Source organism: Vombatus ursinus, unplaced genomic scaffold (genome assembly GCF_900497805.2).
Source record: "Vombatus ursinus unplaced genomic scaffold, bare-nosed wombat genome assembly UNPS02014786.1, whole genome shotgun sequence".
NCBI lineage: Eukaryota > Metazoa > Chordata > Mammalia > Diprotodontia > Vombatidae > Vombatus > Vombatus ursinus.
In genome coordinates this window covers 44584528-44611536 of record NW_020954564.1, presented here as the reverse complement: position 1 = coordinate 44611536, position 27009 = coordinate 44584528, and the positions used below count along the sequence as shown (strand labels likewise).

At 38.5% G+C, this 27009-nt stretch overlaps 1 protein-coding gene across 2 annotated transcripts; it reads left to right on the top strand.

Moving 5' to 3' along the window:
- The first annotated feature begins 2980 nt into the window (after nt 1-2980).
- Nucleotides 2981-23486, top strand: LOC114046843 (phosducin-like protein). 2 transcript variants are annotated; one of them, XM_027867389.1, is made up of 4 exons: nt 2981-3040; nt 15544-15714; nt 20201-20382; nt 21891-23486. In XM_027867389.1, exons 1-4 carry the CDS (start codon nt 3007-3009, stop codon nt 22443-22445), a joined length of 942 nt encoding a protein of 313 aa, XP_027723190.1. In that variant the 5' UTR covers nt 2981-3006; the 3' UTR covers nt 22446-23486. The 2 variants fall into 2 exon arrangements, with proteins under 2 accessions (XP_027723190.1, XP_027723191.1); XM_027867390.1 differs by lacking the exon at nt 2981-3040 and adding an exon at nt 3047-3197.
- Nucleotides 23487-27009: the final 3523 nt, after the last annotated feature.

Genomic DNA, 27009 nt, shown 5'->3' with positions numbered 1-27009 from the left:
TTCTTTTTGATAACTATTTCCTGTCATGTCTCTTTTCCAACAAACAAGTATATACCTATGTGTATTGAGAGTCAAAAGATTTCAGGCAGCAGGAAACTGAACACCAATAATTGCACTGTAATGTATTTCTATATGCTGCCTCTGATCAGTAATATTTAATTAATTTGGCCTGTGGACTTTAAGACTTGACCAGGAAAAGGGTTGACAACAGTCCAGAAAGTATAGTATTGTTATTTTGGTTTTAATATCTTTCTGAGCTCCATGAACAGTATGGGTAGTCAATACGGTAGGATAATCCTGTTGCATGGCCTCATTTCACACATAGGTCATCCTAAAATATTAGTTGTATTCTCCTGAGCAAACTTAAAAGTGATGACAGTTTGTAAAGCACTCGCTTTCAAAAGCATATAAGAGATCAGTATCTTAGTGGCATGGATAAAAAATTGTGCACTATACATTTCAAAGAAAATTTTCTTTTCAGTCACCAAGTGGCAGCAATTTTTCAAATGATTTCACTGTGTAAAGGGACACAATGAAAGGGTTACCTCACTTTCTAGTACTGAGCGGTTACCATTGTCATGAATCTAATCACTTTACCTTGAATTTGAAGTTGATGCTAAGGATATAGCACATCCAAATTATGTGTTATTCCAAGTTATTATAGGATGAGTTGATAAGTGGTGTACAACCGTTTGCAAGACCTGAAAAGTTGAATCATTTGGAAAGTGTCTTTATAACCTCATGTAGCATACTTTTGACAGTTGTCAAAAGAGCCCAAGTTGTCTTGTTAGCATGAAATACATGTTTAAGTATCAGCTGCATGTGGTTTCTGCACAGTGTCTGAGTAGTACCTAACTCTTCATTTGAGTCAATCTCCAGGCAGGATGTCACCAGTATTGATAGATAATCATTAAAGGGGAAAGGGCTACCAATGGAGAAATTCCTGTAAAGTGTGTTTTCTGGTCTTTTAGTACACACAATGTTGGTGGGATCACTTACTTTAGAGCATCCCTCTAACACATGGACCCCTTCTGCAAGCAGAACACAGATGTGTCCATACTTCTGATTAAATGTGCAATTAATCCCTTGGTACTAGAAGTCACCAATTGTCCCTTTGCTGGCAAGGGAATGTCCTAGGCACTTGGTGTCAAGGGTTAGTGTATCAAAATTTCCCACATTGTTCATTGACAATGGAATTACGTTGACAGTAATCCCATAAACCTCAAATCAGCATTCCCCACCCCCTCCCCAATTTTCTAAAATAATTTCAAACCAGCAAAACACAAACATTGGCTGCATATAGTACTGCCAAAAGCCAAGGTCATTTGCACATATCCCATCAGTCTATCAAGAATTAGGCCTCAGTTAATCCAAGGCATGGAAGTGCATGCGTTCTCTTTAGCTGGGCAAACAATTATACTGTAGTTGTGATACAACACATGTGGCTTTTATTGGTACTGCACATATCCACTGTACAGCCACTTGGGAGTATCGTGGTTAGCTTGCAGCATCTGCTGTCTGCATTTATACTGTTTATCGCATATTCTTTTCCCTGAGAGTTTATGAAAATGTTTTTTCTCGTTGCATTGATTACATTTTATAAATTTGCTTAGCTGGAAAGTTTGGGAAAAGAGGCCTGTTTGTCAATTGTACAACCGATTGTGAAGCTCTAGTGTGAATATTTTTACGTCTGTATTAGACATTTTCTTTGCAAATCTATTGTTCGATTGAAATGTAAATGAAATTAAAGATGGTGTACACCCATCATGTATAAAGCAGGCACCATCTCTAAGATGGATTTAAATGCTCATTTTTAAGGCATATACTCAGCTTCTATTTAAAACTATAATTTAAAATAATTCTGTACAATGAAATGGGGGATATATATGGGAATAAATTCTATTCCATTTATTTCAATTTGAATTTCCAAATTGTAATGTTTCCCTTTGTGCTATAGGAATAGGATTAAATGGGGGAAGGCTTGGACTCTATGCAGGCCTGTATTTGGGGGGAGGGGAGAGATGGAACAATGAGGGTTGTGATGATACTGGATAGCAAAGGGTGAATTCTGTGTGTTTTTGCTGTAGCACTGAAGTAAAAAGATATTAGCTTTGGCTGTTCACAGAATAGAGCATCATGGTTTTCAGTGTTTGAGAGAAAATTGATGGAAAAAGTTTGCAGTACTTGACATGTATTTGCATGCACGAAATAAAATTATTTGTCCACCTTAAAAAGTTGTTTTGTTGTATTTCAGGTCATTTTCAAAAGGTACTCCAAAAGCAAATTTTATATTGCACGTTATCTTTTTTTGTTTGTTTTGCTAGGTAGTGTAGCTAAGTGACTTGGCCAGGGTCACACAGCTACTAAGTGTCAAGTGTCTGAGATCGCATTTGAACTCGGGTCTTCCTGACCCCAGGGCCGGAGCGCTATCCATTGTGCCACTTAGCAGCCCCTATCGCACATTATCTTAACTAATTTTTTTTCCTGCGATTTATTTGGCCTGGCAAAATTTTGGTTTTGAGAACCCAGGAATTTGGAGACTTCGGTCCTGAGCTTTGCTACTAACCCAGGCAAAGTTTTAATCTTTCTGGTTTTGTTTCTCCCTCTGTAAGATGAAAGGGTTGGCTATCTAAGGCCTACAAGTACTAGTGCAAGGCCTAATACAAGTGCTAATAATATTCTATATCGTCCCTCTCAATCCTATGACTTTTATATGGCAAAGGGCTTTCTTTGAGAGGCTTCAAATTTTTTCTTGCCAGGGACAAATTGGGTGAGGGGGAAAAAAAACTTCCCTCCAATATTCCAATGCAGCAATGCGTTGAAAACAGCCCTTTGAATTCTGCACAGCCTTTGGCCTTCTTGAAAAATAAATGAGCCGCTACGTGAATTGGCAGGCCACGGTTACGTGGAAGATTTTTGTCCTGAAGCGCGACTCGTAGACTGGCTGGCGTGTGGGTGGGGCATATTATGATTGGTTCTAGCCAGCGCGTGCGGACTGGGCTCCAGATGCCTTCTTCCCGATGGGTCTACTCTAGTCTAGGTGGGGACGCTAGCTTCCGGTTTCTCTGGGCTCTCGAGGAGTCAGTGCTTGCCTTCCTCCCCGCCCTGCTCGAGCTTCATTGGTAGCTCTCAGCTGCCCTTCCGTGTCCCGGAGGCGGAGTTGCCCACCGGACGGGACCGGGGAGTGAGCTAAGCAGGTTTAGCTGCGCGGGAGCTTCGGGAATGGAATAGGGGAGGGGTTTGGAGCCTGCGGGGGGCGGCCGGGAAAGCACGGGGGTGGGGGGGAGGGGAGGGCGCGCGGGCGCAGTCCTGCGCTGACGTCATAGTTTGCGCTATGCTCCACCTGACATACCGGGACCTGGGGCCTGGAGGGAGCGTTGGCCTCCCGCGCCGTAACCTTCCTCCCAGCCTCTAATCAAACGGGGCCCACTCTGGATATCCACGCTCCACCCCTTCAGCTAGCGAACCCTTCCACCACCCCGCCTCTTTCCCTCCAGACATCCCTGACGTTGCTAGAAATCCACCAGCAAGCATTTATTAGGCACCTACTGGTGTGGAATACGAGGCTAGACCAAAAATGAACCCCCTCTCGACCCAAAGGAAATTACATTCTACAGCAAGGACACATTTTGTATATATGTATTATATACAGAAGATGTATTTTATGTTGTATGTATATATTTTGTCCTTAAAGTAAATACAAGGAAGTTTTTTGAGGGGAGGAGGAGGAACAACTAAAGGGGTAGGAATGAAGAGAGGCTTCATGAAGGAGGTGGCTTTTGATTTGATTCTAAGAGGCCATTTGAAGAACATGGGCAACGTTCGTAGGCATAATGCCCAGAGACCCGGTGTAGTGTAATGTGTGAGGAGCAGCCCAAGTTAGGTTGAAATATAAAGTGTATAAAGGGGAGTAATGTCTAATAAGTACCTAGCTTTTCAGAATCTGGGGCCAGATTGGGAAAAGTTTTAAATGCTGAAGAAAATTTTGTATTTGTTCCTTGAGATTATAGAGAACCACTGTAGTATGTTGAGTTTAGGAGTGATGTGGTCATATCTGCACTTTAGGAACATCACTTTGGCAGCTGTATGGAGTTTGGATTGGAGAAGGGAAAGACTTGAGGCAGGGAGACTATTGCAATAGTTCTGGTGAGAGGTGATGATGGTTTGAACAAGTATAACCCAAATCCTATGGTGGCCATGTGTAAGTGAGAAGGGAATGTATGCAGGATTTATGTAGGCAGAGAGATGTTGTGGAGATAGATTAACAAACTGGTTAGATGGGATGAGTTGAAGATGATGAAGGTTGTGAAACTGAGTGACTAGAAGGGATGATGGTGTCTTCAGCAGTAATAGTTAAGTTTGGTAGAGGGTTGGTTTTGGGGGAAAGTAAGTAGTTGTGCTTTAGACGTGTTTAGTTTTAAGATGCAAGAAAGCCAGAGTTCTACCCATGCTTTTTTTTCTCTGTGTGACCTTGGCTCAGTTTCCTTATGATTACAGTGAAGGCATTTCCTTCTAGCTCCAGTATTCTGACTTTCTGTTCCTTTTTCAGCCCTAACATTTTTCATTTTAATCTTCCTTCCAGCCTTGACCATATCCAAACAGTTTCCAAGGCTTGTTGAAGCTAGCACCATAATATCTCTTGTCCCATTCGCACACAAGTTGCCTTGGTCTGCCCACCCTCAACCTTTCCTTTCTTCAATCCACGGATCTTAAAGGGAAAAGACAGGAGAAAGAGAGGAAGCTATTAACTATAGTCCAGCCAAGTGGTGATACGAGTTTAAACTAAGGTGGTGACTGTGTGAATAAAGAGAAGGGATGTATAAGAGAGATGTTGCTTTAAAGTAGGCTAGACAATTTGGCCACTGTTTGGGTGTAGGGTTAAAGGAAGGGTCAAAGATTGTTTTGAGGTTTTGAATCTGGGTAATTGGCAGGGTAATAGTGCCTTCAGCACTCAGTAGGTTGGAAGAAAGATGACATACTCAATTGTCTCATACCAGTAGATACACACAGTTATTAGTTCAAGATGTGGGATTAGAGCCAGGAAAGAAGCTAACAGTGGGTATAGATTTAGAAATCATCTGCATAGGTAAATTCATCAAAGGAGAGAGCATAGAAAGAGAAGTCCCAGGCAGAACCTGGGGGAGCAACTACACTTTGTAGGGAGCAAGTGGATAGTTATCTGGCAAAGGAGATTGAGAAGGAACAACAAGTAAGAGAACTAGGAGACAGCAGTGTCACAGAAGTCAATGGAAAGGAGAGGATACAGAAGGAGCAGTGCCAAAATCTTCAGAGGGTCAAGAATAGCGTTTCAGGGATCATAGGTTTAGAGCTAAAATAGGTGTTCAAGGCCATCTAGTCTAAGATTATTGGCAACTTTTGAGTTGAGTTGAGTAACTGTTTTACTAGAATAGCCACATCAGCCAGATTGAAAGGAAGGCTGACAAGTCAGTGGTTGGTGAGAAAGTAAAAGTAATAAATGTACATAACTTTTTTTTTGCCCTTGAAGTTTGCCTTTAAAAGGTAAAAGAAACATGGCTTGAGGGCCAAGTGGAGGATTTTTTTGGGGGGGGGGGTGAGGCAGTTGGGGTTAAGTGACTTGTCCAGGGTCACACAGCTAGTAAGCATCAAGTATCTGGTCTGAGGCCAGATTTGAACTTAGGTCCTCCTGACTTCAGGCCCGATGCACTATCTACTGTACGAACAAGCTGCCCCAAAGTGGAGAATTTTTAAAGATGAGTTAAATGATATGGAAGGAACCAGTAAATTGGAAGACATTGAAGATGAGAGAAATAGGCATTGATCCTCAAACAGAGCATGTTCCAGAAGAAAGTAGGGGATAGGATTGAAAACACTAGTAGAAGGTTTGACTTTGGTAAAGAATTGCATCAGTGTAGGAAATGTAGGAAAAAGTTTTTGAGGTATGGAGTAGGGGAGATGAGGGGGCTCACAAGGAATGACCTAAATTTTCTCAAGAAAGTAAGATAACAAGTCATTTACAGAGAGAGAGGTGGGGTTAGGGCCTGAGGAGAGAAGACTTCAAAAAGTCCACAGTGTGATAGAGGAAGAATAAAAGGAATGCCAGTCAACAGTGAGGGCTTGATCAAGATTATATAACATGATCTGTGGTAGAACCTAGTCAGCATGATCATGTGACTTCCAGCAGTATTTAGAAGCCTGGGGGTAGGAACAGAGAAAGACAAATTGACCCAAGGTTGAAGAGTGGCAGAATGGAAGGATAAGGGGCTAAAGGAATAAAGGATGGAAGACTGTAGTTTGGAAAGCTCCGTTCTATCTCTCTATGTCTTAGGAACTGATGGGTGAAGTGATGAGCTGAGATAACAAGGAGGGATAGAGGAACTGGAAATCAGAGTAAGGATAAAGATTGAGCTTAGGAATGAGGCAGAAGGAGAAATACAAGGACAGTTTAAGAGGTGATCAAAGAAGAGTTTTAGAGTGCAAGATCATGAAATTTTAGGTCCTGGTAAAGACTAAGGTATGACCAATGTGTGGCTGGCTGAGAATGGATGTCACAAATCATGAGAGTTGGAGAGTTTGATAAGTGGGAGGCCAGAATGTTCAGAGGAATACTGTCATGAATATTGTGTTCTCAAGGAATAAGGAGTGAATTTTGGTGAATAACAAGGTAGTGAGCAGGTATCTCATGCATTTTGTAGTTATTTGGAATGGGATTTCCCTATTTTTGTTTCTTGGGTTTTGTTATTATGTAGAAATACTGTTGATATGTTATTATGTGGGAATACTGTTGATTTTTTTGTAGCCTGCAAATTTGCTGAAGTTATAAAGTGTTTCAGTTGTAATACCTACTGATTCCTTATGATTTCCCAAGTATATCATCATATCATCTGGGATGTTTTATCTTTCTTTATTCCTTTAATCTCTCTTGTCTTACTGTTGCTAGCATTTCCAGAATTATCTCAAATAATAGTGGGGAGAGTAGGTGTCCTTGCTTTATTCCTATATTTATTGGAAAAGTTTTAGTGTATCTCCATTGCTTATGATGTTTGTCTTTGGATTTAGATAGAAACTTTTTTTGATGCTAAGAAAGGTCCCTCTCTGCCTATACTTTATATACCTATACTATATAGAGTTTTTAGCCTGAAAAAATTATACTTTTTCAAAGACTTTTTCTGCAAGTATTGAAATAATTATGTGGTTTTGGATGTTTTGATTTTTAATATGATTAATTAAATTGATTATTTTCCTAATATTGAACCATCTTTAAATTCCACTTGGTCATAATGAATGATTTCTTGATAAATCACTGTAGTCTGTTTGATAAGATATTGTTTACAGTTTTTCAATTAATGTTAATTGAAAATATTAGCCTATAGTTTTCTTCTTGTGTTTTATCTTTCCCTGGTTTAGGTATTATGACTATATTTGTCTCATAAAAAAGATTCTGGTAAGGTGCTTTATTTTCTCAATTTTTGAAGTATAGGTACTAATTTTTTTTAAAAGTTTGAAAGACTTCTCCTGTGAATCCATAGGGCCAAGAGTCTTTGTTCTTTGATAGTTCCTTTATATCTAGATTTCCTTCCTTTTCTGAAATTGGGTTTTTTAAGATCTCTATCTGCTCTTCTGATAGTCTGGATCTTTTACATTTTTGAAGGTATTCCTCTTTTTTTTTTTTTTGCATTCTCAGTTTTGTTAGTATATAACTGTATAATATGTTTTGATTATTCTTTTTGTTTCTTTTGTTTTGTGATTTTACCTTGTTCATTTGCTGTTTTGTTGATTTAATTTTCTGCCCTCTTTAATAGGATTAGCTAAAGGTTTAGCAATGTTATTGGTCTTTTCAAAGAACTAGCTTTTACTTTTGTTCATTGTTACAATGGGTTTTTTCTGCTTCTACTTTATCAGTTTTTCCTCTAAATTAATATCTTCTCTTTTGTGATTATTTTAAGTTTATTTATTGGCTTTCTAATTTTTTAAAATGCATACTCAGTTCATTAATTTTCTCTTTTTCTATTTTGTTATTGCATGTTTATAGGGATATGATTTTTCTCTCTGAGGACTGCTTTAACTGCTTCCCAGAAATTTTAATGTTTCATCATTGTCATTTTCTTTCACAGAAGTATTAATTTTTTTTTTTAATTTGCTCTTTGACCCACTCATTATTTAGGATTTCATTGTTAGGTCTCCATTTGATTCTGTGTTTTTTGTTTGTGGTCCTTGAACCAATGACTATTTTTATTTATGGTTTTTAAAAGATATACAATTTCTGCTTTTTTACCCTTGGTTGCAATATCTCTGTGCCCTGGTACAAGGTCAATTTTGTAGTAGTTCCATGTGGTGCTGAGAAATATGTATATTCCTTTGTAATCCAGTTTTGCAGATGCTTTAAATTTTTTAACTCTATTTTCTTAAGCAGTTCATTCAGTTCCACATTTTTCCTTTTATCTTTCTGTTAGACTTATCCAAAACTGAGAGAGGGATATTGAAATTTCCTATCACTGTTGCACTACTGTCTATGTCTTCTTAATGTTTCCTTTATTTGAATCAGATGCTAAAGCATTGATAGCATATAAAATTATTGATCCTATTGTCTGTGGTTCCTTTTAGGATAGTGTAGCTTTCTTGTTTATCTCTGTTTTATTTTTTGAATGCTTATTTTTGTTTTGTAAGATAGCATGATTGCAGCTCCTGCTTCTTTGGATTCACTTGATGCATAGTAAATGTTTTCTCCTCCCCTCTGTTTAATTTTGTGTATGTCTTTATTTGTTAGAAGTGTTTCTTGTAAGCAACAGATTTGTAGGGGTTGGTTTCCTCATCCATTCTGTTGCTTTTGTTTTTTGTTTTATTGAATTAATTGATTCCCATTTAAAAGTTCTGAGAATTAGATTTATAGTTACCTGCATTTATCTCTACTGTTGAATTTTTCCAAATTATGGTTTTCTCCCCTTCTTCTGCTGCATACATCATATTATATTACTTCAATTTAATCCTTTTTTAAGGTGGCCCTATTCCCACTGGCTCTCTTCCTCCTCATTTCCAATATCCCTCTCCTGTTTGCTATCTCTTTCCCTTTAAAGTTTTGCTTATTCCTTTTTCTCTCCTGCTTTTATCAGGTTATCTAATTTTTCCTTCTTTTTTCTCCCCTCAGTCAACTAGATTCCCTTTTCCAGTAGTTTTGTTTATTAGTGTTTAAAATTTCATCTTTTGTGCCCCTTGTAGAGAGGATTTTTCTCACTCTCATTGTAATCCATCATCTTTGTCTGCACTGGATACTCATTCTCTGGTTCATGAGCCCTGTGATTATTGAGTCTTTCTATTCGTTATATTCCTCATGCAGTCAATGCTACTCAGCTCTTTAACTCTGAGCCCATTCTGGGCTCTCCTCTTTTTTAAAGATGAGGAAACAAAGGCCCAACAAGGTTACGTGACTTGGCCTGGGTCACACAGCTAGTAATTGTCAGAGCTAGGATTGAAACCCAGTTATTCTGATTCCAAGGCAAGTGCTATTTCCATTATGCCATGAAGAGTAAGAATGCTTAACAATTTAATATTGACAAGTTTCTGTATGTGTAATTGTGATGGGTGAATGCATATGTTTGCACTTGCACATGTTAAAGATGTAAAGGTCCTGGAAGACAGGCCATCATGTTGCTCCTCTGCTTATGGAACTTCAGTGTTCCCTTTTGCCTTTAGCATGAAATATAAATTCCTTTTTGTTATTTAAAGCTCTTTACATTCTGACTCCAGCCCATTTTTCCAGGCCAATTATACATTATTCCTATCACTCTATGCTGCAGGCCTCCTTGCTCTTCCCATCCAGAGAATTACATCTTTTGTTACTGTGCCTTTGTGTATGATGTTGCCTATGCAAATATGCCTAGGCTTACCTCTTCACCTCTGTCCTTTGGATTGCTCAGCTCCTTTTCCAGGTTTGTGTCAAATGCCACTTCCTTGAGAGGATCTTCCTGATTCTGTCAGTTTAGTTCTTAACATCTTCTTTCCCATCAATCTGTTATTTATTTTTGTATGTAGTCTATATTTACTTCTCTGTAAATGTATTATGTTCCTTTCCTCTCCTTCTCTCCCCCCAGTAGATTGTAAGATACTTGATGGCAGGAACTATCTCCCTTTTATGTTTTTATCCTTATTGTCTAGCATAGTGCCTGGCATATAGATAATTGTTGCTTTATTGAAGCAAAGGGTTTAGCCAGACAAAGAGAAGACTTCTAGAATAAGAGACATGTTAGCATATGATCATAAATTTAAAGCTGGAAAATATCTTTTTTTAATTTAATATTTTGTTTTTCCCCAATTACATGTAAAAACAATTTTCATCATTGATTTTTAAAACTTTGAGTTCCAAATTCTCTCCTTCCCTTCCCATCCCCCTTATTGAGAAGGCAAGCAATGTGATAAGGGTGACTACATGTGTAGTCATGCAATGCATATTTTCATATTAGTCATATTGTAAAAGAAAGCATAAACCAAAATTTAAAAAAAAACAAGAAAAATAAAGAGAATTAAAAAAAGTATGCTTTGATCTGTATTTAGACTCCATTAGTTCTTTCTCTGGGGATGGATAGCAATTTCATCATGAATCCTTCAAAATTGTCTGGGATCATTGTATTGCTGAGAATAGCTAAGTCATTCACAATTGATCATCTTAAAATATTGCTGTTACAAAATATACAATTTTCTCCAGGTTCTACTCATTTCAGTTTGCATCAGTTCATGTAAGTCCAGCTTTTTCTGAGAGCATCTAGCTTATCATTTCTTATGGCACAACAGTATTCCTTCACAATCATATACCACAACTTGTTCAGCCATTCCCGAATGGATGGTCATCCCCTCAATTTCCATTTCTTTGCCACCAGGAAAGAGCTACTATAAATATTTTTGTACATATGGGTTCTTTGCCTTTTTGTTTTTTATCTCTTTTGAGATACAGACCTAGTCGTGGTATAGCTAGGTCAAAGGGTGTGCATGGTTTTATAGCCCTTTGGGCATAGTTCTGGATTTGCTCTAAAGAATGGTTGAATCAGATCACAACTCTACCAACAATACATTAGTGTCTCAGTTTTCCTACATTCCTCTAACATTTGTCATTTTCCTTTTCTATCCTATTAGTCAGTCTGAAAGGTATGAGATAGTACTTCAGGTTGTTTTAACTTGTATTTCTCTAACCAATAATAATTTAGAGCATTTTCTCATATGGCTATAGACAGCTTTGATTACTTCATCTGAAAACTGTTCATATTTTTTGATCATTTGTCAGTTGGGGAATGGCTCTTATTCCCATAAATTTGACTTATTTCTCTATATATTTGAGAGATGAGACCTTCATCAGAGAAACTTGCTTCAGAATTTTTTTTTCACAGTTATGATTGCTAACTGTATTTCCCTCCATCCTGTTTCCCCCCTCTTTATTCTATTTTCTCTCCTTTCACATTGTCCCTCCTCAAAAGTGTTTTGCTTCTGACTGTTGCCTCCTCCAATCTGCCCTCCCTTCTATGAGCACTCCCCACTTCTCTTATCCCCTTCCCCTCTTACTTTCCCATAAGGTAAGATAGATTTCTGTACCCAATTGAGTGTGTATATTATTCCCTCTTTGAGCCAGTTCTGACGAGAATAAGATTCAAGAATAAGATTCAAGTATTCCCAGCCACTTTCCACATCTTCCTTTCTGTAGTAAAAGCTCTTTTGTGCTTCTTTTATGTAAGATAATTTACCCCATTCAACTTCTCCCTTTCCCTTTCTGCCAGTGCATTCCTCTTTTTCAGCTCTTAATTTTGTTCTTTTAGATTCATCCCATAATATTAAACTCACACCTGTGTCCTTTATATGTACCCGTTCTTAACTGCTTTAATAATGATAAAATTCCTATGAGTTACAAGTATCATTTTCCCATGTAGGAATATAAACAGTTTAGCCTTATTTAAGTCCCTTATGATTTCCCTTTCTTGTTTACCTTTTTATGCTTCTCTTCGGTTTTGTATTTGAAAGTCAGATTTTCTATTCAGCTCTGGACTTTTTTATCAGGAATGCTTGAAAGTCCTCAATTTCATTGAATGTCCATTTTTTCCCCCTTGAAGGATTATACTCAGTTTTGTTGGGTAGGTGATTCTTGGTTGTAATCCTAGCTCTTTTGCCCCCCAGAATAGCATATTCCAAGCCGTTTAATCCTTTAATGTAAAAGCAGCTAAATCTTGTGTTATCCTGACTGTGACTCCACAGTGCTTGAATTGTTTCTTTTTGGCTGCTTGCAGTATTTTCCTTGACCTGGGAGCTCTGGAATTTGACTATAATATTCCTGGAGGTTTTCCTTTTGGTATTGCTTTCAGGAGGTAATCGGTTGATTCTTTCAATTTCTATTTTACTCTGTGGTTCTAGGATATTAAGGCTGTTTTCCTTGATAATGTCTTGAAAGATAATGTTGATGCTCTTGTTTTGATCATGGCTTTCAGGAAGTCCAAAAAATTTTTAAATTATCTCTCCTGGATCTGTTTTCCAGATCAGTTGTTTTTCCAATGAGATATTTCACATTATCTTACATTTTTCATTCTTTTGGTTTTGTTTTATTGTTTCTTGATGCCTCATAGAGTCATTAGCTCCCACTTGCTCAGTTCTAATTTTTAGGTCATTATTTTCTTCAGCGATGTTTTGTGCCTCCTTTTCCATTTGGCCAATTCTATTTTTTGAGGAGTTCTTCTCTTCAGTGAATTTTTATATATATATTTATTTTTTTCATTTTACCACCTTTGCTTTTCAAGGCATTCTCCTCATTTATTTTTGTACCTCTTTTGCTATTTGGCAAAATAGTCTGTTTTTTTAAGTGTTATTTTCTGAAGTATTTTTTTGTGTCTCCTTTACCAAGCTGTTGATTCTTTTTTCATGCTTTTCTTGCATCACTCTTATTTCTCTTCCCAATTTTTCTTCTACCTCTCTTGATTTTTTAAAATCCTCTTCTAACTCTTCCATGGCCTGAGACCAATTCTTATTCTTCTTTGAGGCTTTGGATGTGCGAGCTTTGACTTTATTGTCTTCTGTGGGAGTGTGTGTTTTGATCTTTCTTGTCACCATAGTAACTTTCTATACGCAGAATTTTTTTTGGTTGTTTGCTCATTTTTCCAACCCATTTTTTAAATATGTATTTATTTTAAGTTTTCATTTCCAAATTCTATTTTTTCCTCCCTTCTTCCCCTCCCTCCTCCCTGAGGTGTTAAGCAATCAGATATAGGTTATAAATGTGCAGTCATGTAAAACATTTCCATATTAGTCATTTTGTACAAGAAGATTTGAATAAGAGAAAAAGAATGAAGGAAAGAAATTGAAAAATAGCATGCTTTAGTCTGTATCAAACAATATCAGTTCTTTCTCTGGAGGCAGCTAGTATGCTTCATCATTAATCCTTTGGGATTGTCTTGGATCTTTGTATTGCTGAGAATAGCTAAGTCATTCACAGTTCTTCACCATACAACTTTGCTGTTACTATATAAAACATTCTGATTCTGTTCACTTCAATTTACATCAGGTCATATAAGTCTTTCCAGGTTTTTCTGAAATTACCCTGCTTGTCATTTCTTATAGCACAATAATTTTCCATTATAATCATATACCACAGCTTGTTTAGTTATTCTCCAGTTGATGGGCATCCCTTTCATTTCCAATTCTTAGCCACCACAAAAAGAGCTATTATAAATATTTTTGTACAAATAGGTCCTTTTTCCTTTATTTGGAAGTCTTTGGGGTATAGACCTAGCACTGGTATTTCCGGATCAAAGGGTACACATAGTTTTTTTAGCCCTTTGGGCTTAGTTCCAAATTATCTTCCAGAATGGTTGGATCAGTTCATAACTCCATCAGCAGTTCCACCCTATTTCTTGACTTTTAACTCTTTGTTGAAGTGGGGCTCTGCTTCCAGGTGGAGGATGCACTGTCCCAAACGTCAAGGATTTTATGCAGTTGTTTTCAGAGATACTTCTAGGGAACTGTAAGTTTTCAGTTCTCCCAAGGTTGTGTGATCTAAGGAGAGGCAAGTGTACTACTCTCTTGGCCTGTGCTCTGGTCTGTAAGCCACCCAAGCACTTTTTTTTGCCCTGGAACTGGGATGAGGGATCCTACTCCACTATGGCTGCAAGCTCTGGTGTGCTACTGCTCCTCCTGACCCTGGGACTGCTACCCAGGCCTGTGACCTGGATCCGAGTGTGGGCAAAGCAACAGAATCCTGCCTCAGTACTAGTAAAGGGACCCCTGTGATCTCCTTCTGACCAGTTGTTCTTCCCCTTACTGTCTGTGAGCTGAAAAAAAGCAGCCTCTGCTGCTGCTGATTTCAGTCACATTCAAGGTCTGCTCCTGGTTTTCTGGGGCCTGGGCTGCGCCGATATGCAGCGTGCGCTGGACTGTGCTCTACTCTTACCCTGGTGCAACAGAACTTTTCTGCTAACCTTCTGAGTTGTCTTGAACTAGAAAATTGTTTCACCCCATCCTGTTGTGGGTTCTGTTGCTCTAGAATTTGTTTTGGGGCATTATTTAAAGTTGTTCAGAGGAGTTTGGGGGAGAGCTCAGGCAAGTTCCTGCCTTTTCTCTGCCATCTTGGCTCTGCCCCCTGGAAAATATCTTAAAGATCTTCTAGTTTCATCCCCCCCATCATTTTACAGTTGAGGAAACTGAGACCCAGTGAGAGAAAGGGACTTTTTCAGAGTCACACAGGTTGCAAGCTGTGAAGCTGAGATTAAAACTCAAATCTCTGACTCTAAATCCACTACTCTATATTGTTTATACCTTCACATATAACAAAATGATCATTTATACTTGTATAGTATTTTAAGATTTACAAAATGCTTTTCTCACTAATTTTATGAGGGTAAGTAGTGTAAGTATTATTGTTCTGTTTTTAAGACTTGTCCAGTGCTGCACAGATAGAAAATGTCAAAGTTAGGACTCAAGCATAGTTCCTCTGATTTCAGGATCAGTGTTCTTTCCAACTACAGCAAATTTATCTAAATAGCTATCACGTGGGAGGTGCATTAAACTTAATCTGCTTGTCCTTAGAGGGCTGTACTGGGTTCATTTGACGGAAGGTACAGGGAAGCTGGTTTCAGTTCAGAATCTTTCTAAAAAGCCTCAGATCTGTCCAATAGTGGCAGGGCCTACCTTAGAAGTTAGTGAATTTCTTATGACTTAGACATTCTATAGCCAAAGATGGATGTCTGCTTCTCATAGGTATGAAGTAGCATAGTAGATAGCACACAGGACTTAAATCCGTGTTGGATTCTGGCTCAGATACTCCCTAGCTGTATGACCTTGGGTAAATCACTTAACCTCTCTCTCAGCTTCAGTTTTCTCATCTGTAAAATAGGGATAACAATAACAACTACCGCCCAGGGTTGTTGTGAGGATCAAATGTGTTGATATATATAAAGTGCTTTGCAAACCTTCTGCATTATGTAAGTGCTATTATTATATAATTATTATTATAGAGGGAGTTTCTGTTTAAGTAGAGGTTGGACTAGATGGTGTCTGAGGGTCCCTTTATAACACTGAAATTCTGTGATTCTCTGTGTCTAGACACCATGACGACCATGGATGATAAGCTGCTTGGGGAGAAGCTGCAGTACTACTACAGCAGCAGTGAGGATGAAGACAGTGAGAGGGAAGACAAAAATAAGGACACTGCACTGGGCGATTCTGTTTCTGGAGAGACTGAGCTGGCCAGAGATGGTATCACAGTTAACACAGGTACATGAAAAAAAAGACAATTGGAGTCATCATTTTTGTGATTTTCTGACCTGCACAAAAGGATAAAACATGAATTGTTTTTATAAGTACTAAGCCTGTGAATGAGTGGATTATATCCCCAAATTTGGACAACAGTAGATTATAAAAAGAGTAATTAAGACCTAGCCTTTCAAGGTCTACTTTCATTTTTTTCCTCACCAGTACTCTTTCTCCTATGCTACATTCCTTTTCTCCAATGGTCCAAGAAATCTGGTGTAGTGGAAGGAGCAGTAGCTTTGGAGTCAGAAGACCAAGGAGACCTGCTTTAGTGTCCCATCTTTTCCACTGACTGACAAACAGAGTTGGATTGGAGCCATCAAACCCAGACAACAGTTTATATGGGGGAAAAATAGACCAGAGGCTTTTTACTGGGTTTCAAGCTTAATATGGGTCAATACTGCAACATGACTCACAATCTTACATTGCCTTAATAGAGTGTTCAGAACAAGAGTATTTTGTTCGATTTGGGGGGCACCATATTTTAGGAAGGACATTGACAAACTGGAGCACATGTAAAAGATCAGGCAGCAAGAGAGCTAGAGACCATATCATATGAAGATCAGCTAAAGGGAGTGATGATGGTTAATCTAGAGAAGAGAAGACTTAAGGGGACAACTTTTGTCTTTGTCAAGTATTTGAAAAGCTTTCATGAAAGACGCTTTATCCCTGGAATAGACTTGACCCTACATGGCAGAACTAGGAGCTTAACGGGTGGAAGTTGCAAAGAAGCTCATTTTGGTGTGATTTAGGGAAAATCTTTTAAATAATTAGGGCTTTGCAGAAGTGGAATGAGCTGCCAGGTTACCCTTCATTGATGGTTTTTAAGCAGAAGCTAGATGACCACTTGTTGGGGATATTATAGTGGGGATTCCTCTTCATGTACGGGTTATACTAGATGACCTCTGAAGTCCTTTCTCTTATCATCCCTGAGATTTTGTGATTTCCCCTCTCTGGCCTCAGTTTCCTAGTCTGCAAATTGAAATGATTGGATTAAATGGTCTCTAAGGTCCTTTCAAGTAATTAACTGAGGTCTGGGTTATCTAACAGTATTAGTGGATATGGTCTCAGCTTTTGTGATACTCTGCATCAGAGCCAGTACCATAAAAAGATATACCAGTAAGCATAATTCAGGTCTTCAACCTAAATATCCTCAAATAGTAATTGTGTTTTGTCACATTCCCCCGTCCTGCTCCTATCCAGTTAAAGTAGAGTCTCTCTCTCTCTCTTTTTTTTTTTTTTTTTTTTTGCTCAATTGCCTCTCAAGGCCTAGGCAGACTGGAATTCTGGGTCAAAGAGTTCACTTAAACCGCCACCACTACCGTCATTTACGTGACTCAAATTAATGTATCACTTGAAGGTTCACAAACCACTTTCCTCACAACATACCTGTGATAGAAGTAATGCAGGGGTTAGTAACCTCTAATTAGCAGATGAGGAAATTGAGGCTGAGATTCTAACCCAGTTCTCCTGTCTCGAAGTCCAGTGCTCTTTTCACTATAGTGTGCTGCTTTTTCTATACCATGACATCATAGGATGATATGAAAACTGAAAGACCATAGAACGTTTATCAGTCAATCACCAAACATTAAATGCCTACCATGTGCTAGGCACTAAGCTAAGTGCTACAGATTCAAAGAAAAAAAGTGAATAGTCTCTGCCCTCAAGGAGCTTACAGTCTAACGGAGATAAGATAACATGTATATGTATGGTTATTTACAAGACACATAGAAAGTAGACATGAGACTGTAAAACTGTGATCCTTTTGATCCAGCACTATCACTGATAGCTCTGTATCCCAAAGAGAAAAAAAAAGAGAAAAGGTCCTATTTGTACAAAAATACTTTCTCTCTTTTTCTTTCTTTCTTTTCTTCCTTCCTTTCTTGAGCCTTGAACAAAATGGCTAATATGGAAATGTTTTACATGATTGCACATGTATACCCTATGTCAGATTGCTTACCATTTCAGGGAGGGGGAAGGGGAGGGAGGGAGGAATAGAATTTGGAACTCAAAATTAAAAAAAAAACCCAATAAATGTTAAAAATTGTTTTTACATGTAATTGGGGGAAAAATAAAATATTTTTTGAAAAGTAGATGCAAGATAGCCTTGGACAGGAAGGCACCAACAATTGGGAAGGTAGCACATGAGTCAAATCTTGAAGGAAACTAGAGACTCCAGGAAATAGAGCTGGGGGCTGGGAGTGAGCATTGTAGGAATGGTGAACTTCAGTGCAAAGGCATGGACACAGAGGAGATAGAGCATTGTGTGTAAGGAGCTTCAGGTGGTCCAGTATGATTGTACTGTAGGATGTATGGAGGAGAATAAAGTATAAAAAGACTTAAGAGGTTGGAAGGGGCCTGGCTGGTGATAGACCACCAGCTCAAGGGTGTTATCTGGGCATAACTTTGAGTGAGTGGAGGTCATAAGAGCTGAGTAAATGAGTAACGAGGAGGTTAGGATGTTTGAGAGGACATTGGTATGTTGAAGACCTCTGGTATGAGATCAGGAGTTGGGGGCAGAAAAGAAGACAATGAGCCAGGCACTGAGCTTATTTGAGAAAGGTTCCTGAATGTCTTGGGAGGGTCACTAGATAACTGTTCCTGTAAAATCCTGGTGGCGTTCTGTTTTTCTTTGCCAATTACTACACCATACATATTCTCATAGAAGTAGTATGATGCTTATTAAGAGGGAGTAAGGAGCCATTGAAGCTTCTTACATATAAGAGTGATGTGGTCCAACCTGTGTTTTTTGAATTATCAGTTTGACAGCTGTATAGAGGATGAATTAGAGAGGAAAAAGGTATAATGCATGGAATCTAATTAAGAAGCCATTGCATTTATTCAGGTCAGGAGTGATAAAGGACTGAACTAGGGCAGTTATAATGTGAGTGGAGAGTATGATGTATGCAAGAGTTGTAGCACTAGAATCAGCAGTGTCTGGTAACCAGTTAAATGTCAGAATGAGAAAGGAGGAGTGGAGGCTGAGTTGAGTTTATGAACTTTGTTGAAAAGGTGTTGATGTCCTTGAAAGAAATAGGGAAGGTAGGGAGGAGGAAGGTTATTAGGTTTAGGATATAGCAATGGAAAGTTTAATTTTGGAGATATTTAATTTAAAATGTCCTTGGAACATGCAGTTGAATATCGGTCAACAAACACTTAATAAGTGCTTACTATGTGCCAGCTACTGTGTAGGTTAGAACCTAGGAGAAAGATATGAGCTAGATATATTGATTTGGTAGTCATTTGCATAGAGATGATAGTTGAACCCATGAGTACTGATGAGATCACCAGGAAAGAAGAGTATAGAGGGAGAAGAGAAGAGAACCCAAGACAGAGTCTTGGGTGCACCCATGTAGAGGGGGTGGCATATGATGATGATCCTGCAATGCAGGCTGGGAAGGTTGACCAGACAGGTAAGAGGAGAACCACAACAGAGCATCATATCACTGAAAACCTTGTCAAGACAAGTAGGCAAGATACATATTTAGAAGAAGGTAGTAGTCAGCATTGTCAAATTCTGCAAAGAGGTCAGGAAGAGCAAAGGCAATTGGATTATTAAAAAGTAGATCATTGATGACTTTGAAGACAGTGCCTTGAGTTGGACTATGGGAACAGAAACCAGTTTACAAGAATTTGAGAAGTGAATAAGAAGAGAGAAAGTAGAGTCAATGAGAGTAGATAGCTTTTTCTAGGAGTTGGACTGTGATGAGAGGAGAAATATAGGATAAAATTTTGAGAAGTTAGGTCAACTGAGGGGATTTTTTTTTTCTTTTGTGTTTTGAAGGATGGGGAATATCTGGGCAGCAGGAAAATTAGCCAGTGGGTAAGGAGAGATTGAAATTTAAGGGGAAATTGATTGAAAGGGTAAGCTCTCAGAGAAGACAGAAGGGAATGCGATTAAGGGCACAAGAAGAGAGGTTGGAATTGGCAAGGATAAAGGCTACCTCATTTGAGGCTGCAGCAAAGGACAAAATGGAGGATGACATTGAGAGGATTGAAGTGTAGAATTCAGTAGAGCAAGAATGATCTCGGTTTTGTTTTTTAAATTTTGTGAATTATAATGCCAAGTCCTTTGCTTAGGGGAATGGGGCTAACCTGTTATTAGATTTTATATAGTGCTTACCTCATGATAGTTTTGTAAGCTAGGTGAGGTAAGAATAATTATCTCTGATTTATAGATGAGGACATGAAATATAATGTTAGAGCTGTAAAGGGGCCTTTGAGAACATATAATCTAGTTTTCTTCTTTTACATAACAGCAACTGAAAATCTGCAGAAGTGAAATGACTTGCTAAGATCACACAGTCAGTAAATGGCAAAACTGGTGTCAAACCATTTCTCCTGACTTCAGCCTCTCTTTGTCTCAAGTATTCTTTCTGAGCCACCACACTTATTCTGTTGTCTAACAGTCACAGTGACTTACTGTTCCTGGGGTATCTTTTGCCATCAGGTCCAAAAGGTGTCATCAATGACTGGCGCAGATTTAAGCAACTGGAGACAGAGCAGAGAGAAGAGCAGTGTAGAGAAATGGAAAGGCTCATCAAGAAGTTGTCCATGACTTGTAGATCTCATTTGGATGAAGAGGATGACAAGCAGAAACAGAAAGAACTTCAAGATAAAATCAATGGGAAGGTAATTTGAACCAAACAATTCCAGGGAATGTGTTCTAGATGTTAGAGACCAAACTAGAGAATAAGAGACAATAACCATTTATTAAGTGCCTACTATATGCTAAGTGCTTTTTACAAATGTGATCTCTTTTGATTCTCACAACTCTTTGAGGTAGTTGCTATTAGTATCTCTATTTTACAGGAAACTGATGCTAATACGTTTCTGGGGCTGGATTTGAACCCAGGTCTTCCTGACTCCAGGCCCAGTACTCTATCCACTGTATCACGTAGGAATAACAATAAAATGTTATTTTCTTTATTGTAGAGAATGGTGAGACAGGGTTTGGGGCTTCTTTTGATGATTGTTGTACATTTTCTACTACCAGTTTTATTTAAAGCCAAAAAATTTAATGCCTGAAAATGTCCTGGCCTTGACATTTAGTAACAGTATGATCTTGGGCAAGTCACTTTTCTGAACCTTTATTTTCTCTTTTGTAAAAGAGGACAATAACTGTACCACTCCCTTCATAGACCTATTGTGAGAGGAGTGCTGGGCACTCTGATTCTCCAGTGGTTTTTTCTTGGTGCAGTGCGTAGAAAGAAATATATGAAATAAAATGAAAAAGAAAAAGAAATATAGAAAAGTATTAGGCAAAACAACATTATGGGGGACATTTGATTCTAAAGGAAGCCTTCCTAGTACGGGACACAGAAAAGGAGGTCAAAAGTATCGTTGAGTTGGTCTGGTCTCAGATGATTGACTAACCCTATTATAGCAGGGTTGGAGATGTTATAGTGAAGTTGGTTATTTTGTCCTTATTGTGTAACTGCAAAATGACATTATTTGGGTTACACCTGTTTTTAAAGTGATTAATAGTTTGTATTTCTTGGGTTGCTAAAAGGATTTCAGTGGAAGGCCACAAACTACTCAGTACTTTGAGAGTAGGAGAGAGTACTGAAAGAGAAGAGGGTGCAGAAAGAAGACTGAAGTTTGCATAGTATGTGTTCCTTCACTTAAGTCCCCTCGGGGCTCACTGTAGTACACTGGTGACCATCGTAAGGCTAGACCAGGAGGACGAAAGGTCTGGCATGTTTACCAGCCTGCAAAGGCTTTGTTTACAGGCCAGTGATCAAATCTGAATCTTACCTCAGGCCTAGTCTCGATAAGTGAAGAGAGAATTATTACGAGAGGGTTGAGAGCCAGGTGATATTGTGTGTGTGTGTGTGTGTGTGTGTGTGTGTGTGTGTGTGTGTGTGTGTGTGTGTGTGTGTGTGTGTGTGTGTGTGTGTGTGTGTGTGTGTGTCCGTGTCCCAACAACTCTTTCTCAGTACACATTTCCAATTTTCGTAGTCTGTAAGTGAAAAAGAGTTTGTGACCAAACATTTGGCTTTGAGGCCCCCGGTGATTCTTTATGCTGCTGGAGACCGAGGAGCCCTTTTCATTGCTGACCAGTGGAGGTGTTACTTGCATGCAATTTGTGTGAGGCTTGTTTTTGCATTGCATTTATCAGCCTCTTGATCTTGTTGCAGATGACTTTGAAGGAGTACGGCATGGTGAATGAGGAGCAGGACGATGAAGAGTTTTTACAACAATATAGGAAGCAACGAATGGATGAGATGAGGCAGCAGCTGCATGGTGGGCACCACCAGTTCAGACAGGTCTTTGAGATCACCAGTGGGGAAGCATTTTTGGATACAGTTGATAAAGAACAGAAAAGCATACTCATCGTGATTCACATTTATGAAGATGACATTCCTGGGGCGGAAGCAATGAATGGCTGCATGATCTGCCTTGCTGCTGAGTACAGCTCTGTCAAGTTCTGCAGAGTGAAGAGCTCCCTCATTGGGGCCAGCTCCCGCTTCACCAGTAATGCCCTTCCTGCGTTGCTGATTTATAAGGGAGGAGAATTAATTGGTAATTTTGTCCGAGTCACTGACCAGCTTGGAGAAGATTTCTTTGCTGTGGACTTGGAAGCATTTTTACAAGAGTGTGGTTTGCTCCCTGAAAAAGAAATGGTGCTGCTGACATCAATCCATAACCCAGCTGCTGGTTTCAGTGAGGATAGTGATCTGGAAATAGATTGAAGTGGTAGAGGAAGGGACTATTAGTGTAGGGGTGAATAAGTACACGTAGGGGGCTCGTCTTCTGAGGCACATGTCTATGTGTTTATTTTTGTTCCTTCCTGTGCACTTTGGCTTTTTGCCTATTCTTTGTAAACTCCTTTATTATATGTAAAATTAAAGGTTCTTAACATTTCTTAGATTAAATCAATAAAATGTTGAATCACTGTGTGTCTCATAGGAAATTGTCTTCAAAATTGTGTAAACAGGAGACAATTTATTTGCCCCAGAGTCTCTTACGTAATATCTTTGTTATCATTACCAATCAGTATTTACTTAGCATCCACATGGCATTGTTCTGGAAACGGTCTTTAGATGATCCCATTGGTCCCTTCCAGCTCTCAAACTCAAGGATTCTATAATTAGAACTTGACTTTATAAATGTTGCAATTACTTAAGCAGATACTGTGCATACTCTTGGTCAGCTGCTTAGCCCTGGAATCCCATTCTTTCCAAGTCCCCTTCCCCTGTCAGTCTGTTATTAAAATATTCCAGATGACATATGTGTGTAAAATTCTGATTATATTAATGAGAAAATGGCCTTTGCTCCTGGCAGTGACATTCTTTTGTTGCATTAAATCTTGAATTAGGTTCAGTTGGGGATGGCAATTGCCCTGCCCTATAGCAGGGTCAGTCTGCTTAGAAATTAGATTTGAGACTGAAGTAAAAATTTACCACAGATCGAGCTAGTTGAAGCCATTTTTGTGGTTGTGGCCCATATGTCACGGCTTCTTAAACTTTTTCCACTTGCATCCCCTTCGGTGCTTCTTAAACCCCATATAGGGTCATGACCCACAGTTTAAGAAGTGCTTGCTCCTTACAGTCTTGCTTCCTTAACTACCATTTTTATGGTTTTTTAAGTTTGTAAAATGTCTTCCTTACAACAGCGCCATAAGGAAAGTAGTACAATAATCATGCATATTTTACAGATGAGAAAACTGAGGCACTGATAGATGAAGTCTTTTGCCCTTAGTCTCAAAACAATAAACACTTGTTGAACACTTACAGTGTGTGGAATGTTTTGCTCTACTTAAGGAGACACAAAGATCAGATATGACAGTCATATTTAATATTTAATATAGTCATATTTAATACCCAAGGCATTAAAACACCAACACTAATAGCTGTAATGCTCAGTATTATACAATAAGTGTCCTAGAGAGTTACAAAACAAAATACTATGTGAAGTCTGAGGGGGAAGGTTATTATTAAGGTGGGAAATAGGTGAAAGTTTCATGGAATCAGTGGCATTTGGTTTTGAGGAATCCTAAGAATTCACCTAGCAGAGAGGGAGAGGATTTCAACTCAGCCCTTTGGGTTATGTCTGGTACTTTTAACGCAGCCCTATGTTGCCAGGCAATTTCTCATCTAAACTTCAGGAATCTTAAATTTATCAATGTGCAGGCTCCTTCTAGCAATGCAGATAGGAACTTAGTACAGCTTAGTAAACTAAAACAAGTTACTGTGACCTATATAGTTCACCTCCTGGGGCTGACATCCTGGGGAGGAGCCTTTGCAATTTTAGCTAGTCTGGGCCTTAGGTGGAAGTCATCCACAGTGTACTCATTCCTTTGTAGCTTGGTAGGACCTGCCAGAGCCCTTTACTGTAATAGTCTTCAGGAACCCAGAGGTTAATATCCATGCCAAGAGGAGCCATCTTAAGGGAACTTTAATAGAGATACAATCCTAGTCATTAAAAATGAATATGTATGGAGCACTCATAGTAGCCAAGTGTTGATTTTCATAAAATTAATGTAATGAATACATAAATTCTGGAATTTTAGACATGTTACATGTATGTCCTCTTGGGCGATGTTTGTATATATACTTAGTGCTTATAGTAGTAAGAATTGAACTTGACATCTAAGACTGTGACTCATAATACTTTATATGGGATAAAGGGACATAGGTTCTTACAGAGAGAGAAGGGATCTCAGAAGTCATCTGTTCCATTCTATGCTGAACCAGAACCCTTTATTTAATACTTCCACTGACAGGGACCTCACTTTTCTCCTAAGACAGCCCATTCCATTGGGCACATTAGATTATTAGGAAGCTCTTAAACAGAGCCAATACCTTAATACCTTTCACTCATTATTTCAAATTCTGTCTCTTAAAGAATCAAATAGAACAAGTCTACTCTTCCTCTCAAAAACTCTTCAAATAATTGAAAATAGGGACTGATGTCTTCTCCATCCTAAAGTATGGCCTGGTCTAAGCCTAAATAAATAGCAAGACATCCAGACAATCTACTCAGATAGCTCTCTCTGTCTAGAATTGGGGATAAAGACCCTTGGCCACTTAAACACCAAAGCACTAAACAGAGGAGAGCATGAGGAGTAGGTAGCGTGGTGGAAGGAAGGTTGGATTTGGGATGACAGGAGCTGGGTTTGATCTCTGAATCTGCTAATTATTTGTGTGACCTTGTGCATATAATTTTTCTTCTTTGGGCTTCAGTTTCTTTATCTATAAAATGAAAAGATTTTGATTAGACAATTTTCAAAGTCCCTTCCAACTATGTAATGTTATGAATGGGCCAGGTGACCCTATTTTAGCTTACTTATTTTGTGAAAAGTAGCTCTAGGACTAGGTAAAGCAGAAATGAGGGCTATAACCTAACATGACCACAGGAGGGCAGCAGAGGAGAAGGAATGACGAGAGGGGAACCGTTTATGACATAAAAAGCTCTTGCTCTTGAACTTCTGAATAGACAAATAAGTCTCATATACAAACCATAGCAACACCAGGAGCAACAACAATAACAACATAGAGTGCTTTAAAGGTTTTCAAAGTGCTTTTGTCTCTCAGTTGATCCTCACAACAAACCTTGTGAGGTCACTGCTGCTGGGATTACCCCTATTTGATAGGTGAGACTACTACTATTCAGAAGAGTTCTGACATACCATGGTCTAATAAACTTATGTGTTAAAACATGTTTTAACTGGTTTTAGTTAGTTTTTGGATGATAAATTTTTTAAAAATCCATTCACTTTTGACATTAAGCACAAGGAATACAAAACTATTGAATAGATGTATTTTTAACATTCATTAAAAAAATTTTTTTTGAGTTGCAAATTCTCTTCCTCCCTTCCACCTCTTCCTCACCTATTGAGAAGGCTCAAAAATGTGGTATCAGTTACACATGTGAAATCATGCAGAACATTTCCATATTACCCATGTTGCAAAAAAAAAAAATGAAAATATGCTTCAATCTGCACTCAGACTCCAATCAGTTCTCTCTCTGGAGGTAGATAGCATTTTTTATCTTAAGTCCTTGTTTTGGATTATTATACTGATCAGATTATATTGATCAGAATAGCTAAGTCAGTTACAGTTGATCATTATATAATATTACTGTCTGTGTACAATGTTCTGGTTCTGCTCATTTCACTTTGCATCAGTTCATACAAGTCTTCCTGGGTTTTTCTGAAACTGTCCTGCTTATCATTTCTTATAACACAATAGTATTCCCTCACAATCATGTACCTCAACTTGTTTAGCCATTCTCCAATTAGACATCTTTCAATTTCCAATTCTTTACTATCACAAAAAGATCTACTATAAATATTTTGGTACATTTGGGTCTTTTCAATTTTTCTTTGATCTCTTTGGGATACAGACCTAGTAGTAGTATTGGTTGGATCAGTTCACAATTCCACCAACAGTGCATTAGTGCCTCAATTTTTCCACATCTCTACGGTTAACAATTTTTTTAAAAAACTTATTTTTATTCAATATCTTGGCTATTGAAGAAAGAGGCAACAGGGAGAAGAAGGGGGGGGCAGTGCAAAGAAGGCAGAAGTAAAGGACTGAGAGAAAAGGAGGCTGAGGAAGAGTAGAAAGCCTAAAATGAAGGATAATGAGTTAGTTAGAAAGATGAGACATCAAGAATGTCAGGAAATCTTGCCTTTGCCCAACTGGGAGTATGTCAGCAAATGGAAAAGAACCTAGAGATTGCAGGCAGGCACCACAGCCAAGCAAAATCTAGATTTCAGACAGATTTGTAACGAAATAACTTTTTTTTCTTGTTTTCAAGTTCAGTGGCATCACAGAATCACTGAAATAGATCCTGAGAGGTGGAATGTACTGCAAAATAGAATATTAGAACACAGAATGACAGGGCTGTTAACAGTGTTTTAAAGAGAGAAAGGGGTGGGGCACTACCAGGAGTCTGTTTTTGTATCTATCTGTGGGTCTAGTGCTGTGAAAGCCAGAATGAAAAGGGAAAGATGCGCTTGCTCCTTACAGTCTTGCTTCCTTAACTGCCATTTTTATGGCTTTTTAAGGTGTGTAAAATGTCTTCCTTACAACAGCCACACAAGGAAAACAATACAGTAATCATTATGTACATTATGACAGGGACCAGTGATCTGAGTTTGAGAAGCAGAAAGACAGTGGGAATGGAGAAAGCATAAGATGAACAAAAAGATGGGTTCAATTCAATTCAAAACACGTTTATTTAAGCTTAAGCCCCTACTGTGTGCAAGTTCCTATTCTTGGGGCTGGCCATATGATTATAGAATGGGTC

Bases quoted from the DNA above. Each gene is read 5' to 3' on its own strand.
- LOC114046843 (XM_027867389.1), top strand. From the start codon at position 3,007: ATGCCTTCTTCCCGATGGGTCTACTCTAGTCTAG. The intron at 15,715-20,200 runs GTACATGAAAAA...TTTTGCCATCAG, and splicing joins TGGTATCACAGTTAACACAG to GTCCAAAAGGTGTCATCAAT. The intron at 20,383-21,890 runs GTAATTTGAACC...ATCTTGTTGCAG, and splicing joins AAGATAAAATCAATGGGAAG to ATGACTTTGAAGGAGTACGG.